The sequence below is a fragment of the Haliotis rufescens genome, unplaced genomic scaffold (assembly GCF_023055435.1).
Source record: "Haliotis rufescens isolate VD_foot unplaced genomic scaffold, xgHalRufe1.0.p SCAF_1, whole genome shotgun sequence".
Lineage (NCBI taxonomy): Eukaryota > Metazoa > Mollusca > Gastropoda > Lepetellida > Haliotidae > Haliotis > Haliotis rufescens.
Window position 1 is genome coordinate 81,568,937 of NW_025963779.1, and position 23,991 is coordinate 81,592,927.

A 23,991-nucleotide genomic window follows, 5' to 3' on the forward strand; every position below is an offset into this window, starting at 1 on the left:
ATATGGAAAGCCGTTCAATACACACACATGGAACATGTTTCACACTTACAAGTGTGTGCTCTTCTACATATGTATAATGTGTCGTATTGCCAGCAGTCATATTTTAGGTTGTAAAACTTATCCATCATATCAGTCAGCTGGCATGTTTACACAAACTCTTGCCAGCATAAAAAAATAAAAAGCCAAAATCCATGCTGAAAGACATTTTTCAACATGAAGAGGAAAAATAATCTTGATGTACTTGTATTATGACACATGCGTGTGATAACCATCAAATTTCAAACAATGTCTACAGGTGGTGATAGGAGCTGATGTTCCACATGAAGTGCTTACCTCACGAAGAATGGCATTTCCATCGTTGGTCATAACGATCCCACCCATCGGGTCCATCAGCATCTGGAAACACACAATATAAATTGATTAATCAATGTATGTTGCATTATCATGGAAACAGACGAAGAAGGAAACGTACTGGAGCATCAAGCTGAGGCTGTGCTCAACTGGTTCATATATACCTCTTCTTTCGCCATGATGGATTAACTGCAGTAATATGAAATTATCAGGAGTTTTTTAACCTCTTTCGAGTAGTGTCTGCGTTACTGTAAATATGTAAAGTCAGTCAAAGTGGAAAGTGACTGAAACTTTCAATTGGGCAATTTACAAAACGCCAAAATATTTCAGTAATTTTATAAAATAAATTCAGGCAGATTGAGTAAAAGTTATTAAGTTGATCAAAAGGGCTTAAAAATCATCACAACAGATTAATAATGGTAGCATTAGAAGCAAAAGAAAACATAAAAATAAACACGACCTTCATTTTCTTTTAATCGTGGGTAATGAAATAGAGCATAAAAATGTTTTGAATTCTGTCATTACATAATAAATGAAAAAATAATGGTAAAATGTCTGAAATATTGTGGCATTTTGTAAATTAAATATGTGAAAATTTTACACATTGAGTGTAACATATACAGGTTGCGATTTGATAATCGACTTAAGGAAATAATCCGTGGTATTCCACCAACAGCATTCAGAGGATCAACAGTCGGGTTTGGTCACTGCCACAGGACAATGAACTAAAGGATGTTTTGATGTAAGTGAAGTAAGCGGTGGCCATGCCAGATGACAGCTGACATGGAAGGATTGCTTCCCTTGTTTCTATAGCAACAATAACACAGTGACATCTACACAAGACCTCACTGTTTCCTAGTTGCATGACTACAGACTGGCTACCAGTATTAAAAATGCAAAGTCAAAAGTCAAAAGCAATAAAAACTATGAAATCATTCACTTCATAAAATCACAGTTACCTGCTGACGTTTATGTTCGAATGGGGCTGCTTAAGCCTCCGTCAGCAATATTCCAGCTATTTCATTGCAGCCTGTAAATATCAAGTCAGGGCCAGACATCACGCGTCAAGCGGGTACGACAAGCTACTAACTGTGAGTGTGTTGTTGCCATACTCCAGCAATATGACGGCATGTTAATAATTGTGTCTGGCCCAGATGATCTAATCAATTGATATTATGAGTATCAATCCACACCTTCGGTTGACAGCATGTCAACGCCCCCAAGTCATACTGCCTGACAGCCCCATCCATTAAGTTTCTTCTGACCTAACAGGCTGCTGAGGCCCCATGCCACAAAGACTTTGTAGCGCTAAAGTGATTGTAACTCCCATAGACTTATGGTGCTAGGATCGCTTTGTGGAACGAGACTGGCCCTAGGAGACTGATTCTAACAGGGCCTCCCCACAGGTACTGACCTATGAAACACTGAATTCACAACTACATAAGATGAATATGTGGAAGTTCTGTATAGATTTGAAACCACACACTTCTATTAGAAAATTTACAACAGCTGAATAAACATTGATGAATCATTCATACAACATGTTCAATGACATTATCGGATGTGCTGATGGATGTAATCAACAGGATCTGGGGGCGGTCCGGTAGCCTTGTGGCGAAAGTGTTCGCTTGTCACGCTGAAGGCCCGGTTTCGATTCCCCACATGGATACAATGTGTGAAGGACATTTCCGGTCTATCTCACTGTGATATTGCTGCAATGTTGCTAAAAGCAGCGTAAAACCATACTCACTCAACAGGTTCTGACAGAATGCCACCCGTGAATGGACACCTAGTTCAAGGCCACAAAGCTTCGAACATGTTGAAATGGAATTAAAGTCATGTGAAAACTAACAGCTGTGAAATACAGTTGTTAGAAGTCATTGAGGATAAATGAAGCATCATGCCAAGACAGCAGGCATTTTCTTCTACTTCCACCAAAATGATCATCAATTCGCAAGTCAAAGTCCATGCAAGCATGAAAACATTGTGACAGTGAGCAGAGTAGAATCTGGCTTCATATTTCAACATGTTAAGCACAAGTCATACTGAGTGAGTGAGTGAGTGAGTGAGTGAGTGAGTGAGTGAGTGAGTGAGTGAGTGTGAGCAAAATTGGCTTCAAACATTGTACCCATGTGGGTAATCGAACCTCGATCTTCGGCACGACGAGCGACCATCACAAGTCATAATTATGATAAGCTATCAGCTTGCTCTGCCACTTATCAAAACAAGAACCACCCAATACCCATCTGTGGCCCTGGGGACAAGGATTCACTAAGAGATAGGAGAAAATGTTGCCTTTCTTTGATTCTGTGATGACCCTTGACAAACAACGATAATGTAGTCCACTAATACAGAAAGATCAATACCGTATCATCTGGAATCTAACTCACCAACTCTATTCAGCATCCTTGTGTACCGAACAACCTAACCATGCTTCCATGATGGCCACTACATAAAGGAACACATCCAATCCATGTCAATGTTTCATTCATAGATTCATCCTTGTGGGGATCAACGTTGGCAATTCAATTTGCACACAATCTACAATATACCTATGGTCCTCAACACCGTCCCCTCACATACACTTTCAATACTAATGTTCATAATGTAATCATAGCAATTAAATTTTTATCACATAAAATGCGGGAGACCTTTTACCTTCTAAAACTGCTATCAGAACTGTAGATTTCTTTGTTACGAACACTCAATACTGAATTAATGAATGAAATGCTTGCAATCATGTTCTCCGGGCTATTTAAGGTTGCTAATGCCCATGGCCCCATCAGGAACCGAGACTATATGGCCTCAACCAACACAACGGGACAGAGAAGTGTGGAGGACTTGTAATAATGTCGAGTGGGGTGATAAATCTGACGTATTGATCAGCCCTGCTGACAGACAGAGCCCTGATACAGGTGGGAGGCAGGGAGGGAGGGACACCATCACATGCCAGGATGCAAAGTAACACCACGACAGCAGACCACCATCCTCGGTTGCCATGGATAACAAAAAGTGATAAATTGACTGATCAATTAAGTCAACCTAAATCATCTTCCCATGACATGATCACATGCAACTTGTGATCGCTGCGTCACAAAGTTGTGGCATTACCGGGACTAACCACACGCAGTGCTTCCTGATCTCACAAAGTACTCTCCTGGTGAGGACTATGCTCCCATGCTGTGGTATAGGTGGGTACAAATTGTTGATCATTTTGCTGTTTCAGTAATGTATGGCTGTATTCACTTTTGTATCATTCTTGCTTCTGATACAGCAACTGTGTACCGTGAATGGGCTGGTTATCGATACAGATCACAGAGATATCGATAACTAACTATCGATCAGTTATTGATAAATATCGGAGAAGTTTCTTCGACCAAATACACAAAAAAGTTCCGAAAGAAATCAACACATTTCACTTCACTGGTGAGTGGTGGCGCATATATGCAGGCATTACTTTGCAGACATTTGAGATATAATGAAAACAGAACTTTCTAACTTCAGCAATTGACCTTTTTGACAATAAGAAGTCTGTTTTGGTAAATTTAAACTTCATTTCATCAAAATAGCTTATGTAAGATATTATTGATGACACAATTTTCATATCAATAATTGATTATTGATCTTTTTTGACAGCCCCAGCTGTCTGAGTAATGTATTCACTTTTGTATCATTCTTGCTTCTGATACAGCAACTGTGTGCTGTGAGAGGTGCTAACATAAAGCTGTATGAAAGTTCAGGTCTCCACTAAACACGGCACTTCACAAGGCAAATCCCTGCCAACCTTAATCAAACTGTAAAATATGACATATTATTCATTTATCCTCCCAAGATCTCAATGGAGTGATGTCTTGTGACATAAAAGTATAAAATAAGGTCAAAATGTTTTACAGTTACTGTTGGACCAGTACTTTTAATGAATCCGTGTTGTCCCCTGATGGGTTGTCAAGGTTCAAACGGATATATAAACACTAAAATTCAAGGCCTTTTTAAAAAATGTGTCAGTTTCAAGGCTTTTACAGTTGGGTTATAAGCCTTATGCTGTCAATATTTTTTTTAATCCAGCATACTATTTATTTGTCATAACACTCAAGAAGCAGTATGTACATTACAAATTTTCCTACAATATTAATTATTAACAGTACTCAACCTTTTCAGATATTTCAACTAAAAAAATGTTCATCCATAAGAAACGTCATCTCATACATTATATGAGTGTGCCAATTGTTAAGGAAATCGATATAGAAGTGTGACATTTACAGATTTCTCTTGATTTCCAATCACACTCCATTGATGACGTCATGCATCAAGATGACAGTGCATTTTCGTCATAGCAGAACACTGGGTCTACTCACCTTTGTAGTGAGCCAAATGCCACCTGTCACAAAATTGGAACTTAACTTTTTGTTTGATGTAAAAACCTGCCACCTTTGATGACTTGGCTCTTGTCCATGATTAGCAGATGTACTGCTTAATGTCCACAACAGACTGTTGTTTAACGCCGCACTCAGCAATATTCCAGCTATATAGCGGCTGTCTATATATAATCGAGTCTGGACATGACAATCCAGTGATTGACATCATGAGCATCAATCTACGTAATAGGACACAATAACATGTATCAACCAAGTGAGTGAGTCTGACCACCTAATCTGAAGTGCGGCGTTTAACAACAATCAAACAAACATGTTCTCCGATAGATTGACGGTATATGTCATTAAAGCAACTTAATACATGACTGCTCATATGACAGCCTTAAGTTAACAATCAACCAGATCTTTCAGTCTTTGAATAGGGGCTACTGGGGCTCTTTCTGCATTAAGGTTTAAACAAGGACCCTTTACCATGTTTACCTTTCATGGGAAACTTTGAACAATGTCAGTTACTACTGGCCTTGTGATGGTAGATCACTTTATAAGTATTTCAAATGACATTCATTTAATTCTTGAACAAACTGAAAGAGTACCATGTTAGATTTGCACTTTCTTTGTGAGTACAAATTCTAGTACTTTCTTGGGTGGAGTCCCATCTGGGATTTGAACACACTCTCAGAGCGAGACACCTGACTGCAAGCAAACAAAGTCAGCAATCTAACCCCTCAGCCAATGAGGCATCCACAAAGATGGAAGTCTGACAACTGATATTCTAGATCACATACATTGTGTACCCTCTGGTAAGCATGGTAAGTGTACATTAGGGATTAGACTTTCTTAGAAAAGTACAAGCTGTTACACAGGCCTATATTATAATAACATTCATGATAACATTCATGATAACAGTCATTCTAAATATTCGATTCTAGTTGCCATGAATAACGAATTCAATTTATGAAGGGATACGTTTCGATTCATCAAATACACGAGTGAATTGTATCAGGACATCCACCTCTAGTGACAAATTCCTATGGTCAGAAGAAACTCTGGGAACAAAAAGTCTTGAATATTCTTTCCTTCTGAGCTTCAATGGCATTGTGATAACATGAGACCATTAACACGGTAGTACTGACCCACGTGGTTGGTCCGACCCATTCCTGACCCCCGTGTGGATGTTCTGAAGTATACGAGTAATCACAAGATCGACTTAAAATCGGCTTCCAAAGAATTCTTTTGACACTTGCCCCCTATTCCTTATGAAATATGGAGAGGAATTACAGTCTGTGCTTCATGATGATGATTGTGAATGAGATGCAGACCGAGATCAATACCCTGTGTTTACAGTCCCACCACTGATGGACTGTCACTGACTGATCGCTGTATCAATACTGTCATACACGCAGACACAAAACAATTACTAGGTTGTGATTGTTCCATCGGCCATTTACAGCAACCCATGCTTGCCTAAACCACTCTCATTCATAAGAGGTTTTTTTATCATGTTTATAAGCTGAGGGCGTTTTATCATGTTGATCAGCTGAGGGTATTTTATCATGTTGATCAGCTGAGGGTATTTTATCATGTTTATCATGGTTTATCAGAACTCATCACAAACCAACTCAGCCATCATGGAAAAGTTCCAAGACAAAAGTGAGTCAACTGTGAACACACACAAGGGCCACATTCCATGTCAATGATTTTACAGTTTACTATTTTCACTGAATTTTACAAATTCCTTTGAAGCCCCTTCAAGTGTCTCTTTCAACAGAATCTTTTTATCCCAGATCAAGTACTGATTGATGTTTCAAACCCTACATGTTAGCGGTCAAACCTACGAACTTAATCTGATCATGTTGATATTATTTGTTTCCCTTACAAGGGTAAACAAGGTAAATGTTTATCATTGCTGCCATGTAACCCAATCAACATATTGCTTCTGCAACTCAGGTACACCATGTAGTTTCATGTTCACTAAGGCTTAGTCTCTGAAAACTTGGATAGCAACCAACAACTCCATTTATATTGAAAAGGAGCCCAAACATACCCAGTGAAATGGAGTGAGTTGGGTTTGACCCCGCTTTTAACAGTATTTCAGTTATATGACGGTGTCAGCTTACTGTGGGAGGAAAGCCCAAAGTGATGCAGGTCTCAGACTTTTACCACTTAGAAAAACCCACGAGCACGGATATGGTGCTGTTTAACTTAGAAACATAATCGGGGCGAACCACAATCATAGGTTTCTTGCGTGCCCAAGGGACGCAACTCTGCACAGCAGACAACTGGGCCACCCTCAACCCCCCCAGTGAAATGGAAGATTCAGAACCTGAATACTGCTGAGTCAGGAGAAAATCTAGACTTGGTGTATTTAGGGCTATAGCATAACAGTAAGGGCTGGACAGAAGGAAAATACTATAGTTCAGGGACAGTCAGACAGACTATCATGGTACAACATTGACTTGTTGCCTTCACATTTCTCACAGCTTCACCCTAAAGAAGCTGCTAACTTCCCAACAGCAGTCACATCCTTCTCGGGCTTGTGTTGCATCCATTGATCCTGGTAGGTCACAAGTGAATGTCTTGTAATAACACACAACAAGAACATTGATTGCGGTATCGCGTAATCAGATAAGCCAGATTTTGAGGAACAGAAAAAAGACTGTTGAAAGGTGTTGGCATATAAAATGGGTACATTTTCATTCAACTATATTTTGGTTGGAAAAGAAATACATCGTATTGCTTAGGGTTGGCGTATTAGTCCATACATATTGCAATACATATTTGGGCCCAAATTATATATAGTTGTACTGTTCAAATGGTTCTTCTTCATTCAAAAAAACAGACTTGACCGATGTCTAAGAGTCCACTGTTACCTGCTAAAACAACAAGGTCCTAAATAAACAGAGGTCCTGGGGTCCATGAGGTTAGCTCCTATAGTATTTCAATCTAGGTACCGACCCGTGAAGATCCGGGGTAGAATAGATCTTCAGCAACCCATGCTTGTCGTAAGAGGCGACTAACGGGATGGGGTGGTCTTGGTTGATGCATGTCATTGTAACCCAATTCCCACTAGATGGTCTGGTCCAGACTTGATCATTAACAGACTGCTGTCATATAGATGGAATATTGCTGAGTCAGTGTTAATCAACAACCAAATAATCTAGGTACCCTTAAATTTTACACATTTAAAATTAGGGTTAGCGGCCCTTGCACTTTCATGCTTAACTCTAACACTGTTAACATATTTGCGACAGAGTGAAAGGCCTGTCATCTACAGTGGGTTTAAGAGTGTTTGTCATGCTACGAGTTGGGCTCACCTCCAGCTCGAGGCCACATCTTGTACACTTCAGTATGTGTTGCATTACCCCAGACATTGATGTTCATAATGGCTTCATGGAGCAAGCTCCATATTAAAGATTGATTTCCATCAACAACCTGATGACAGAAACAAGTCAGAACTTCCTCCACAGCCACTTATTCTGCCTGATTACACTGGAGACCACCTCATGTGATTTAGTGTTGTTCCCCCTGACTAAATCACTAGATAATAACACCCTTAGAGTGCTGCTAACGCAGTGGAGACATGAGAAACAGACAGTTCTTAAAATGACAACTGTAATTTGTAAGAAGCAGTGACTTTGCTAGAGACCAGAGACCAGAAATAATTTTATAACACAATAAGACAGTCAGCATGGTCAGGCAGGTGACCCACAAATGTTGCCTGCCCATCTTCCTCCCAAGTTACCGGCCCACATTCAGATAATATTAAACTTAAATGTAACCTTGCGTACTTTTTTTTTTGCCCCTAAGAAGTATTTCTGATTATGTCTTAATATCTATCCCAATACACTAAAATTAAGACCAGATTGACCAAATGAAAGCATAGTTACTTTCTTTCATCAACCGTTAATAATGGATCACCAATAACAGTATGTGAAAAATCACGAAAATTAAGAGACAAATTGCGTCTTGATTCATTTGAAATAATACAAACAATTACTTGGTGGAGGCAAATTTTATACACCCTGACAGAAAAGTCACCAGCCGCAGGAAGGCAGACAGGCAGTTATTTTGGACATTGCTTGAGACAAATCGCATTAGGACATTCCCATGCTATGATAGGACATTCTCCCATAGTTTAAAATAAAGTCAGTTAATGTCCAAAAAAAAATTAACCAAAATTATAATCCGAATAGCAATTACCATATATAAAAAAGATCAACGTTCACTACAATACTCTCTGTACACACAAGCTTAGTATGTTCCCAATGCTGATCTGAAGCTGTGGAGGCACGTCAAGTTGAAGTGTGGCACAGGCCCCCAAGCGGGGCACCAGTGGGAATAACACTTCAGTACAGGTATTCAATGACCTAAATGTGTCCAAGAACCTATCAACTGATTTGCTGGAATATTTATCATCAAACCAACTAGTTGGAAACTTTTTTCCAATCGGCTAAAAGCCCTGTTATCAAATAACACCCAGACATCTTGCCAGACAATATCATGTACAGAACACATTTGATCAGCAACACTAACCTTCTCTCAGTCATTCAAGCAAACAGTTATCCAATAACGTAAATTAGGGGGAGGGGGCAATTCACAAAGTTTATAGAGGCTCTGGACACACCAGTTGAAAACACTTGCGTCCACAGCCCAGGATTGATCAGTCAAATGTCAGAGGTCCTTCTACTCGGCCACAAGGTGGAGGAGATATATATATTGATCACAGGGGAACAATTGATTGAGTTGCATTGGTCTTGATCACTGACCAAGTGAGGCTTCCGTAGTGGACATCCCCAATATCAATGGCTGGAAACACCTTACATTAAACATTCTAAAAATTATTTCCATGTATTTCGGATCCACTGAACTGATGATGTCCTGATTTCAAAAACTATATGAAATAATAAATAACTATAACAAATGTTATATTTGGGAGAACACATTTTCTTCGTTAAGTACAGCTTCTCATACTTTTTGGTTGAGTCCCATCCAGGATTTGAGTCCACACTGACAGAGTGAGGCACCTAATAGCAATCTAACCCACTCAGCCACCCAGGCTTCCACAAAATGAAAGTCTGACAACTGGTAGTCCAGATTACGTACTTTGTGTACCCCTCTGGCAATCGCTGACTTTGTGTGCTGGCAATAAGGTGCCTCACTCTGGCAGTCTGGGTTCAAATCCCACATGGGACTCAACCCAAACAAATACGAGAATCTGTACTTTACTAAGAAAGTGTTATCCCAAATGAAACATTTGTTACATTTGACCACTTTCTAAATGGCATTGTGTGTTAATAAATAACTATTCAAGAACATTATAGTGATGTATTTTATTACGTATAGCGCAATTCTTTCCAAAACATACAGCTGTGTGGAGGGGAAAACACATAATACAATGAGTTTCAGTTTGTTTTGGGACCATGAGCATATAACATATGAAACAGCATGTCAACAAATCCATACTGAAATATGCAAGCTGGTCCTGTTATTACACTATCTACTTAGAAAAAGTGTTGCATAATTTTTCACTCAAACACACACACACACACAACTTTCATTAGCTAGGACTTTACATCTCCGACTGTGGTGGCAGTTGCCAAAATAATTACGCCTTTTGTAGGCTTGGTAGATAACAATAGCATAAGCCTAATCACTTGACAAATATTGATAAACACAAACCACATGATGTCACACATATTTAAACATGTTAAAGTAAAATCATGATTATGCATCAGCAGTAATCAGAGATCAACAAATCAACCACCTGACACCACTTCATCCCATATTTACATCTTCAGAAAGCCATTTTCTATTTCATAACAATCAACTCAAAGACTTTAGGCTGAGCTGGAATAAATCATCGACCACATCACAGGGCAGTATCAAATATTAGCAAACATATTTCACAGAATATGCCAATGAGAGATAATGATGATCATTTCATGGCTAGCATTCTATATTTAACATCCTTTTGAAGGGTATTTCAGTTATGTTGATCATGGTGTGGGTCGACTTGATGTTGGAAGGTAGTACAAGGTCCTAGCTGTTTACTACTCTAATGAAAGCGTAGTTACTTCCTTCCATCCACCGTTAATCATGTTATTAATAGATCACCCACTACAGTATGAGAAAAATCACAGAAAAAAGGAGAGAAAAATCGTGTCTTGGTTCATCTGAAATAATGCGAAGATAGGCATGGTGTAGACAAATCTTATTCACAACCAGGTCGTTTCCAGGATTCAAACCCTTAGATCATCAGGCCCTGGCCCTAAGCATGCTGAGGGACACAACTCTTGTCAGTGAAGTACACCACCTCAGACAACTGGGCCACCCATACCCATGTTAAATATCACTAACTTCATGATTTTGTTCTTCTTTCGCTAAAATATTGTTAGATTTTACCCCATGTTTAGCAAATCAAATGGGTTGCTTGAGATTGGCTGTGATGTCAGACAAGCTACAAGTACAATGATTAGGGAACAATTCAGGTACGATTTTGCTCACAATAGACCATGCCTACGATCGTCTACAGTCTGCATTCAGCCACTAGTCCAAAGCGTGAGACAGTAAAAATGTATATGACCTAATACAATCACTTTAGCAGCTGAGAAAGTCCATGTTTACAACTCAAAAGAAGTAAAAGAACACCCTCTTCTTTCATATTACCGTAGATAATCAGCCAGGGCATGCATAACAGATAAATGATAGTAATATGAAAGAATAGTGTGGGCCTGAACTTCTTTTGAGTACCATAAAAGAAACTTAAGCATATTGATCAGAATCAGATACAACAAGACTCAGGAGATGACATATTCCCCCAGGTCTGGTGCAGTTCGGAAGTGCAGTTTTGCTACTTATACCCACTTTCAGTTCATTGCCATTGGATACCTTCAGTTCAGTGAATAAATAATGCTGTTCAGTATTTTTCAAAATCCCAAATCACCAATAGGCACAAGTTCACAAGAAATATTCAACAGTTTTAGAGTTCTGCTCCTGAAACGTGCACTACCCTCACGTCCAAATAGTCATCATGAAAACAAAAATAAAAAAATCCCAAATCACCAAAAGGCACTAGTTTACCACTAAAGTGATCTATATGGCAAGTTTCATAAAAAAATATTTAACTGTTTTTGAAAGAAGGACTACCCTCATTTTCAGTATCCCAAAGTCAAACTTGTTGTCATGAAAAAACATTGTAGAAATTTGCAATACTGAGTATCCCAGCAAAAAAAGAAATCATGCCCACACTGACAAAACAGTGGCTCAAACAGAGCAAAGATAAATGCATACAGGAATTTATCTAGACTTGATAGAGGCCATTATCTGGCAAAAAAAATCCAAATTGGAATTAATCATTTCCCAATTCATGCTGTTATAGGACCAATAAACATCTGAAATTAGGAAAATTGTAACTATAACAAATCCAAAGTAAAAAGATGCCAAATCATTACATCCCAAAATAAAGATTTTTCCCAATGTACCTGCAAAGGACACTTAGTTTGGAATGATAGTTCGATGATCTACAATCAGCATGATTAGCCAGGGCTAAGGAAAGTTTGATCTATTGCGGAAGTCACTCCCCCATTACTGGGGTAGAAATGGGCTTTGATGGTGAACTTAACAAGTGCATCTTTCAGAATATACAAGTACCTACCTTTAACATTGCTCGAGGCCCAAGACATGTTCTTATGACATCTGCAATGGCCTGAAACAAACAAACTTACAGCTTCAGTAATATGACAGACAAGCACAATTATTTACGTTAGATGTATATATAGGTCATTACTATCGATCATTCCTGAGAAGACTAAACAAGATTCTAACTTGATGTTCAAAGGATCACAGACTCATCCTTGATAGTAATGAGATCACATACTGGGGTAGAGCGGAGATCTATGGAAGATGGTAGTGGTTAGTGCTGGTTATCACTCTGCATATTCATATCCATAATTTGGGTTCTCGGGACAATCAATATTCCATTGAAATCGCTTATATCTCACCATGAAATAAATATATCTGTTGGTGACAGTACGCTTCAACAGAGTTGGATCCAGTAAGTGAAGCTTTCAGACTCAGTACTGATAACTAATAAATAACATTCAATGAAGCTATCCAGAATAATAAAGATCAGCGTAGGACATAATTATGGACAAAACAAGCTCTAATTTTCAATGTATGTGACATGAACTAAACATGGCTATCACCAGCTCATCAGTGTTTTGTCAACGGGCTTTATTTTACGAAACATGAGAGTCAGAGGGGACCAGTGAAGTATTTAACAGGGCTATTGGAGACACTGACTTAGCGCAATAACAAGTCATTAAATGTGATCTCACAGGAATTGTAGTTATTTATTTGCATTTGAACTTGTGTACAACTCATACCATGTGGACCATTCATGTTGTGCCCAGTAAATTGCAGTCTCATAATATTTTATTTCACATACCATATCGACTATACTTTTCCACAGATTGATATCGTTTTGACTTCCGAGTTCAATCAATTGACAATTATTCAAGCGATTGCTCCAGCACTTGTAGTGATGTTCCAATAATCAATTTAATATATCCCAATGCTAAGGCTAGAGCTTGTTAAATCTCATTAAAATCTGATCTATTACTCTCATATGGAGCCTCTCTGCATGAAGAGGACAATGGTGTTCCTATTAATTGATTAAATATATGGCAAACAAGGACTATGCTTGTTGAATCTCATTAAAAGAAATCATGCATCCTTTATATAGATTTTGTGGTCCTTAGTTCCCTCCGCAGCTTTCTCCTCTTACCCGTTCAAAGGAATGTTTTACTCAGTAATATAGTAATCTAAAGGTATTAGCGAAAGTGCTCACTGACTTGTGTATGCTGTCCCTACAACATGTAGATGATTGACAGACAGGAATTTGTAAAAAGGCTGACATTCAAATGGAAATACTCAGGATCAAAATGGGTTACATTTGGAAAAATCATATTTTACAAGCAATGTCATGATATATCTGTACCCATGACATCCCTTAAATGCGTGTATGCACATGATCTCATCACCTCATTATAAAGCGAGTGTTTGCATGCATGTTTCCAGTAGCTTCCACACTTAAATAACAGTGGTTAGTTAATTTATATTGGAATAAATGATTCAACGTCCTAACTGCGAAATACGAACAATAGTTGAGGTCCTATTTGGGCAGGTAGTGAGTAATAAGCCAAATTCGGAATGTTCTGGAACCGTCTCCATGTGCTCGGAATGTCAATGGCGATCACCATATAGAAACACGCGACTCACCTTTCCTGCATTAATGTTGCCCAACTGGACCTTCCGGCCGGATTCTCTTCTTGTGTTCTGGTCTGAAAGGAAGACAGGACATTAATTTAACTGATGACACAAATCTAAACTTCATATACAACAAAATGTCAAAGGAATTAGTACATACTTAGCACTATAATCGCCGGCATGGTTTCGGGTTGTGATATTAGAATGAGGCTACAATGTGCGAAGCGCCCCCTACCAACGGGGGTAAACAACTCTAGTTGTATTGTTGATAATGTCCCTTTGATCAACCCGACTACAAGAAGCGTATTAAAATCATCGCAGCTGTTCCGAACATATTTGTGAACGTTGTCATCACCGCTGTATGAGTGGACAAATGTACATAAAATTACAGTGACTGATTTCCCTTGACACGCTTTTATTTCCGACTCCAGAATAGATCTAATGCAAATATATTTTATCTGACAAGAAACAACATGAAGATGTGTTAACAGATTGTTTGCCTACCTTTTCGATCACTCACTCTTACTCGCTAGTACGTTGATTAACTGAACAATGGTTTCAACGGACCCTGCAAGAAAGAAACACACTATATGGAATACTTTCTTCTTGCTTTGGTATTTACCCTGTCACGATCTTTTTTCGATTAACGACCATTTTATGCGTGGAGATATTTCGTCTCTGTTTATCCAAAGCTTATCACGAGGAAAATATGATTTGTTTTCGTATACTAGTCTCCCATTTATATAGACACACTCAATATCGTCCGTGAATACATTTAACTAACACATGTGCATGTCTATTTAAACTTTTTTGATAGTCTCATATTTGTACATTGATAATTGTTCTTGTTTTTCAACTAAATGACCCTATGACGTAACTATCCTGACGGCGCTTCTGGCTTTTTTCCATGTGTATTCTGGTATCTAATTAGTAGTGTCAATAATTCTTCAGGCTGTCTGTTGTCGTTTGCGCCACATAGTCCCAAGATAGCCTAGCCCATACATCGAATATACAACCACATAAACAATGTCGTTTAATTGTATGGGGCAAGTTTAATGCAAGGTTAAGCAAGCAATTTACGCCTCACGTGGTGTTATTCTGTTAAGATATACACTGATTGAAACAAAATACAAAACATACCAATGTAGCGTATGAGAGCGTACTACTGCGTTCAGTTAATCAGTGAATTTGATATACTTCCCAAGAACATTTTGTTTGGTTTTTTTTAAAACTTTTCCTGATATAGAATCCGTGGCGATTTCGGGTAAGAACGTAGGTTCCAAGCAACCCATGCTTGTCGTGAGAGCTGACTAAATGGATCGGGTGGTCAGGCTCAAAGACTTGGTTGATTGCATGGCATCGTATCCCAATTGCGTGGATCGATACTCATGTTGCCAATCACTGGATTGTCTGGTCCAGACCTGATTATTTACAGACCATCGTCATATAGCTGGAATATAGTTGAGTGCGGCGTTCAATAACAAACGTCAGCTTATATAGACTCCCCAATTAGAAGACTTCCTATAAGGACTTATATACACAACATAAAGACTTATATAGACTCTATAAATGATATAGGCTCCATAATAACTTTTATTGGTGCGCTGTGTAAAAGCCTACAAAACCTTCTTTTTTTCAGTTTTAACTTTGAGTTATATGTTTTCAACAAAATTACACGAATTGCCAAATGTTATAATACACCCCTCTCCCCTAAAGGGTGTATCCTCACTTAATTTGTGGATATACTTGGCAACACATGCACTGTTGATGTCTGATCTGAATCAAACGCTAAAATAATTTAATCTGCAAATTTCTATAAAATTAGGGGCGGATCCAGGGTATTAAATAAATGGGGAGGGGGTCAACTTTGGCCATTTATTAATAATTTTACTTTAACAACCAAATCGACGTGTCATGGTAGGAAATGAGGATACAAACTGTCATAAGATGTTTTAAAAAAGAGGGTGGCCACACCTAGATGACCCCAACCCCCTCCCCAATCTGGATCCGCCACCTATGTGCGTTGTGTCTATACAAACACACCTACAGCATGTATATACCCCCAGGGAGGTGTTAGCCAGTATATGTGTGCCCTCAGTATCTATCGGCGGACGAGAAGGCTGCGTGGCCTTTGGCTTCAGTCGGATAGTGGGACATTCTATTTGCTTAGAACCTCTCTGTCAGCCCGACCCCTGGCAGGACCAAGCATCCCCATGTACTCAAACCTCTGACGTGATGTTGATCTCGCCTGTAAGTCCACAGCAAACTCCTGTAGCCTTCTATCCTCCATTACCCCAATATATTGTTCAAGACGATGTAACGATGCTGTGGTCTTATACCAGCACTCGGACCGTCTCGACAGTTAATTCAATTTACTGAATACATGTCATCGCAAGAAACATGTATGTCTCTAGATTTTATATTACAGATTTATAATCACGTGCCAATAGTGTAATACAAAAACAAACAACGGCATTATTATTTGTTTATTTGTTGTTTAACGCCGCATTAGCAATATTCCTGCTATATGTCGGGGCCTGTAAATAGTGCTGTCTGTCAGACGATCCAGTGATTGATACTATGAACAATGTCCCATGCCGTCGGGGTACAATGACACGCAATCAGTCTCCGAGCCGATCCTTAGACGCCTCTTACGACCAGCAGAGGGGGCAAGGGGCCACTTCTCAGTCCCCACGGTTTCCCGATTTCGTCGCCTCTTACGACAAGCAAAGGGGTGTTTGGGACATATTCTAATGAAACACTGACCACTCGATCCTATATTTTAGTAGTCGCTTCGTGCGACCATGCCTAATATAGGTACGTTGCCTTAGGAACCTTTTACTAATCCGGAATCCTCACGAGGGAAGGGCAAAATGAACCTCCACATACCCCCCATGTCGTTGTCATATTCCATTCGACAACCACCCCCCACCCCACAAACAAACACAAATCTAAATGTCACTTAAATAAGAAGGACGTATGTGTATGCCTGCAGATTGGGCGAGGGAGAGGCTCGCTCCGAGGTCTTGCAGGGGTCAAGGCCAGGTGTTCGGGAACACGCCAGACTACTCCACGTACATACAGTGTACATTTAATCAATCTTAGCCGAGTAGACGTCATATCTACTTCAGTAATTGTGGGCAGATAAGTATTATCAACCGTGTGTATATTAGTATACTTAATTAATTCTGAATGCTTTGCAGATCGAACTAAGAATCCTGAATATTTGACACAGCGTCTTACGTTTACTTAAGGATTGACGGTGTATTTTTTCGGTTCATTGAGGTATGAATCGAAAAACCGATGTGCAAACTGTATGAATCCGCGTTCGGGAGAAGGCGGCTGTTTCAAATGTCATGGTCAGTTACCCCCAGATTCAAACATAAGTTCCCTAAGAACGGGAAGACACAGTTGAAAAAATGCTAGTTAGAAATGAAACCCAAAGACATGAAAGTTGTGGAACCGAGGCGAGGGGGAAAAATAGGCGAGCGAGCCTGCACGTTTGCTGTTTCATTCCTACTCGGCCTTCGGTCTCAAAGGCTTGTTTGGACAATGAATATGCATGAGTTTCCCTTAATGTCTAGGCACGACAATACACGTGAGCAGAAAGGGAATTCTCTCGACTGTCATAGTGGGATTCCCCGACATTCCGTAGTAATAAAAGTAGTGCGCCTCGGTGGGTGTGGCTTAATTTTTTACATACATTGGTAAATGAATGCAATAACACGTGACCAATTCAGCTAATCAGAATGCAGGAAATTCAATGACCACAACACACATTTAATTATTGTCGTATGAACTCAGGAACAGTGCTTGTGTCTCACGTGACCAGTCGGCCTCAGACCTGATGTTGCGTAATGTAGCTTGTGATATACATACCTGGTGTCACATACAACAATCAAATGGCTATTAGTTGATTTGTATGAGTTATTTGTATGACCTATATATGAAGGACGCTGTGGCTACCGAACTAACTGCAAAAATATGATTATTTTCAGTCAACGACGAATAGATACTTCGCAAGCCCTTCTTGAAAAACAAATGGTTCTTTCGGGAGGGCATGATGTGTTTTTGATTACCTAGTTTCGTGGATAAACCTTAATTCTAATTGTCTGCCGCTCCCACAAACGACCATCAGTTTAATGTTGGTGACAAATCTATATAAACATTGCTCTAAAGATTGACACATCACTACTAATGATATATCTCTGTTGCTATGATTAAAACGCCACTATCAATGATTTATCTCTGGTGTCTCTGGCTACTGTCATGCCACGCAAATGTCAATAATAAATCTCTGGTTACTGTTAGACACGCCACTGTCACTGATTTATCTCTGGTTACTGTTATACACGTCACTGTCACCGATATATCTATGGCTACTGTTAGACATGTCACTGTCACTGATATATCTATGGCTACTGCTATACACGTCACTGTCACCGATATATCTCTGGCTACTGTTAGACACGTCACTGTCACTGATATATCTATGGCTACTGTTAGACACGTCACTGTCACTGGTATATCTCTGGTTACTGTTAGACACGTCACTGTCACTGATATATCTCTGGCTACTGTTAGACACGTCACTGTCACTGGTATATCTCTGGCTACTGTTAGACACGTCACTGTCACTGATATATCTCTGGCTACTGTTTTACACGTCACTGTCACCCATATATCTCTGGTTACTGCCATGCCACGTCACTATCACTGATATATCTCTGGTGTCTCTGGTTACTGTTAGCCACGTGACTGTCACTGATATATTTCTGGTCACTGTCATGACAAGTCACTGTCACATATATATATCATGTCATGTTCGATATGGTTACTTGTGAAGCGGGACACCCCTGCTGCCATGAACGACAAGGCTGTGTGTCAGAATAACGCTGTCTTGATTAGCAGGGCTGTTAATTCCATGCCGGTCATGACTCAAACTGTCACGTTTGACATGACACTGCGCCCGGCTCAGCAGCTTCTGGTTGATATAACAACACTGTCACATATCACCTGGCGGACGCTTCTATACTACACTGCGACACTGCCAACAGCCCGGTGCACCCCTTCCAAGGTTTCACTCCCCTACGGTATGGGAGAGGCTGCCTTCATACAGGTGCTTCAAGTTATACATCTCCCTCAAACGGAATGCTCCATTAACACTGACTGTATTTATTCACCACCATACACTTAATTATTATTAATTACATTCTTATTACATTTGTTACAAACATCTAACCATCGTCAATTTGTGTTAGATCTATACACATTGTGGTCTCTTCTGCAGCAGCTTCCTGCAGCAGGTGGTTAAGTACGTTTAACGTTGTCCTTCGGCCTCCGCTCGATGCTATTCATCCTCATCAGGGCAGTAGTATGGCCGCTTCGCCAGCGTTCAGAGCGTATCGATCTGCTTACAACAGATCCCACCACATACTATTTGCCTTAGAGAGTGGTTTATGTCATGTATACTTAGGTCCACCGTGACAGGAGTTTATTGATGTTTTCATCGTAAATCGCGATGAGTATTTGTTGTGTACACTTAATTTGTGCTGGGGGTAAAACCAGAGATATACCGCGAGAGGGTTGCTTGTACACGACGAACCAATGAATGAATGATTTTTATTTGCTCTGTGGTTTTGGAGAGTACAAATACATATGCATGTATATACTATATATGATTTAGACATTATATTAATACACAGAAGATTAAAAGAACATTAGAAATATATGATATGTAAATCAATTCGTTGTGCCAGATACAGCCACCCCATTGGTTTCTCTAGGAGTGTATCTACACACTGTAAAGTATATTCTACTGTAGGTTCCAACTGATTTCTCTGGAGACGATGTCTCCTTCATGGACAAAATCCCCTTGGACAAGGGACCTCTATGACATAACCTCCAACCCCCTAGGACAAAAGCCCCTATAAGCTTCATTGGTGAAGAAACAGAAGGTATGTCACACTCAGTGTTGTTCTGAGAATACCCCTACAATATAAGGCCTTCCTACCGCTACACTCCCATCCGATGTAACGATGTAAATCCGTAGTATATAAACCATTGAGATGTTTACTTAATTAATACTCTGAGTCTTCCCTCACCAATGGTTGATTTTACAACATTTATTCAATGTTGTTAGTAAGACATTTTCTTATATAAATTGCAAAATAATAGCTGATAACTCATGTAGGGGCTTTGACTCATTTGTCAAACACGGGATTTTGTCCCAGGGGTCTTTTGTCCCAGTGGTCTTTTGTCCCAGTGGTCTTTTGTCCAAGGGGGTTTGTCCAAGGGGTCTTTTGTCCAAGGGGTCTTTTGTCCCAGGGGTCCTTTGTCCAAGGGGTCTTTTGTCCCAGGGTCTTTTGACCAAGGGGGTTTGTCCAAGGGGTCTTTTGTCCAAGGGGTCTTTTGTCCCAGGAGTCCTTAGTCCAAGGGGTCTTTTGTCCCAGGGGTCTTTTGTCCAAGGGGTCTTTTGTCCAAGGGGTCTTTTGTCCCAGGAGTCCTTAGTCCAAGGGGTCTTTTGTCCAAGGGGATTTTGTCCCAGGGGTCTTTTGTCCAAGGGGATTTTGTCCCAGGGGTCTTTTGTCCAAGGGGATTTTGTCCCAGGGGTCTTTTGTCCAAGGGTTTTTTTTGTCCAAGGGGATTTGTCCAAAGGGGATTCTGTCTATAAGGGCTTTTCTTCTACAATCGTTAGACCACCTCACTGACTCTAATTTTGACACTGAATTTAGAACTATTTGTTTCCATGTTGTTTTCTTGAGGTAAATGTCCAGCTTCCACACATTTGAAGAGTTCATATTTCTTCACAGTGCTCATAAGGTCATGAATCACTGACACTCTTGAAACGTTATTACACAGATATTGTCCAAATCCATGTAACACACGTGTTTACGAACTGTGATGATGGAGTCCTGCATTGGCGGCCGAGATATAACAACTTAGCCTTGTCAATAGTAGCTTGCATGCTCCACGGACTGAGCGTCTGTGTCGTTACTGAACTTGATGATCTGTGGAAGCTCTGAATACTTCTTGCAAAGTATCGTTGGAGTTTTTCCAGTTCATGTATTCCCGAGGTTTTCAGTTTAGCCCGTAGTTACACAACCACACAGTACCCTGGGAATGATCACCCGTTGCCATGTCCTAATACAACAGACAGATTCAAGGACTCCAGCTTTAAAACCAATTGATTTTGAAATGGTATTCTATTTTGAAACAGGTATGTTATCATTGTTATTTGAGGCTGAAACAAAATTTACACACAATCTGGGAAACTGTCATACTACAATCGTATCTGTAGAAACTAAAGCATTTTTTTATATGTTATCATTTAGTGAATATCTGGACGATGGACGTTTCATTTCAATTATGTTTATGTTTGAAAGCCATTGGCCCAGATACTTACTTTAATCATAAGGATACCCTACCTCAACTGATGAAACTGCGATAGAAACTGTTTGTACTCAGAGGCCGCGTGCACTGAGTGAATGGTATGACATATGTTCATCATTCGGTTTGTTCAAATCTGATTAAAATTTCAATTGAATCAATAATTATTGACTAGCCTTCTGATTAAATGCAGACTGATATAAAGTCATCTAGTTCGATATTTGACTGTGAGGTTTCTGTGACAAATAAATATATTTGAATGTTGTAATTACGGCGATCATGTGCCCACTGTTACTGGGACATGACTCAGAACATAATATATGCAAGTTGTGTAACACTTCACAACCTGACAACGACACCTGTGTCATAGTCTGCCGATTCTGTGGGAAAGAAGCGACTTTGTGGATTGTATTGCTCGCTTGTTGCTGCCAAATTTGGATTCCAGATTGCAATAGGTCCCCAGTACCCCCTAATGTCGTAATATTATCCAGCGAATCGTGTCTCCATTCTGTAATGATATATGCTGGAAAAGTTATTTACTACACTGGATATAAGAGGCGGATATGCTTGTCGTAAGAGGCGACTAACGGGATCGGTGGTCAGGCTCGCTGACTTGGTCGATACATGTCACTTTATCCCAATTGCGTGGATCGATGCTCATGATGTCAACCACTGGATTGTCTGACCTTTTCCCGTTCAACAAAGCGATCGTAGCGCTGAGATGATCGTAGCTCCCTGGAGGCACGGGACCCGTCGTCTAAGGCACCGCAATTCGCCGCAATTGGGCACGCCAGGAATCTATGATTGTGGGTTCGAATTCCGGTTCACCCCGATTATGTTTCTAGGTCTGTCAGCACCATACTTCGGGCTTTCCTCCCATATAAAGATGACACGCGGTGACATAACTGTTTAAAGTGGCGTTAAACCCAACTCACTCATTCGTAACTCCTATTCTGAGCCCTGACTGGATTATTTACAGACCGCCGTCATATTGCAGAGTGCGGCGTTAAACAACAAACAATCCATCAATCAATACTACACTGGATACTCGAGGGCGTGTTACAGTGATCGACATGCTTGACAGTGTAATCTGACGGTGTGGATCTGCGCTCATGATATCAATCACCACATCGCTTGACCCTATCATCAAGTCTTCACAGGCTTGAATACACAACCTTCCACAAGTGAACACACAAGTCAAGTCATGACGATGACTTTGTTCTCCGTGCTGTCAGGTACTAGTTCCCTTGGTCCGACATCCATTATTTACATACCGCCATTACACGATTAAACCGACATATTGGTGACTATGGCGTGATACAATATTCACCAACTCGCATCGCGTTGTTTTCAGCTCGTGTTCTCCTAATGACCCCAAGACAAAACAAATGTTGCGAGCTCTCCGTACGTTAGGGTCAGCTGATATCACCTGTAATTGCTTGGTGTGTTTACTTATCTGCGTTGTCGCTTCATTAATTGCGCGTCTTGTTCTGCGATCCCCTGAGTTCCCCAACAAACGTGACAGAGTTCATTCGTTACCAAAAGTGAGACCGAGGACTCAAGGCGACATTCCAAATGTTCCACATCCCTTACAATAATCACCCAACGATAATTTGTTGTCGTTATTGTGAGCAGGGTATGTCTTTGGCACCACTGTAAAATCAATCGCTGGAAATTACAGCATATGCGTTCACACTGGCGTACCCCCCTTTTTCAGACATCTGGCGTACCCCCCACCCCTTTTCAGACATCTTACATGTTAACTGCCCACTCGGCCAAGTCTTCAACATCCTGAACCCGCCCTGGTTCACTGGTTCACATCAGCGTTACATTGAACTGTCAGCTTTCAAACTCCGTTACGTTAAATCTTCGTTGCTCCGAATCCTTATTATCCGCGTTCCTTGCGAAGTTACATTATACTTTCTACACCCATGATTCGTAAACAAGGACATTTGTTAACCCGAGTTCAATGGGAACGGTACCGTCCGGCCTCGCGAAGTTTCATTGTGTATACACCTACTTAACTCTCCAGTGTTTATTTGTGTTTGTTTGTTGTTCAGGACTGCACTCAGCAATATTCCAGCTGTATGACGGCAGTCTGTACATAATCACGTCTGGAGCAGACACTCCCGTGATTAATATTGCAAGCTTCGCCGCGGGGGTACGATGAGGACACGCTATCAACTAAATACCGACCTTGACCACTCGATCCATTTGGTCACCTCTGACGACCAGCCTTGGATTCTATATGGACCTGTTCTGTCCTGGAATGTTAACGGGGGTATGTGCAGCTTAATCCATCAATCTCGTAAGAGGTGACTAACGGGATCGGGTGGTCAGGCTCGCTGACTTGGTTGATGTATGTCATCGTATGTCATTTGCGTAGATCGATGCTCGTGATGTCAATCACTTGATTGTCTGGCCCAGACTCGATTTTTTACAGATCGCCGTTATATTGCTGGAATTTGCAGAGTGCGGCGTTATACAACAAACAATGGGTTAGTGAGTGAGTATGGTTTTTCGCCGCTTTTAGCACTATTCCAGCAATATCACGGCGGGGGACACCAGAAATGGGCTTCACACATTGTATCCATGTCGGGAATCGTACCCG

General features: G+C 40.3%; 1 protein-coding gene across 1 annotated transcript in view; it reads right to left on the bottom strand.

Moving 5' to 3' along the window:
- The window catches only part of LOC124136880 (T-complex protein 1 subunit gamma-like), a 29,820-nt gene extending 15,539 nt beyond the window's left edge, over window positions 1-14,281 (bottom strand). The window contains exons 1-4 of the mRNA XM_046502905.2: window positions 14,152-14,281; window positions 14,004-14,065; window positions 12,379-12,429; window positions 334-396 (exon numbers count right to left, since the gene is read on the bottom strand). Of these exons, the coding sequence (XP_046358861.1) occupies window positions 334-396; window positions 12,379-12,429; window positions 14,004-14,065; window positions 14,152-14,173 (198 nt within the window). The 5' untranslated portion in view covers window positions 14,174-14,281. The remainder of the gene's footprint in view (window positions 1-333; window positions 397-12,378; window positions 12,430-14,003; window positions 14,066-14,151) is intronic.
- Window positions 14,282-23,991: the final 9,710 nt, after the last annotated feature.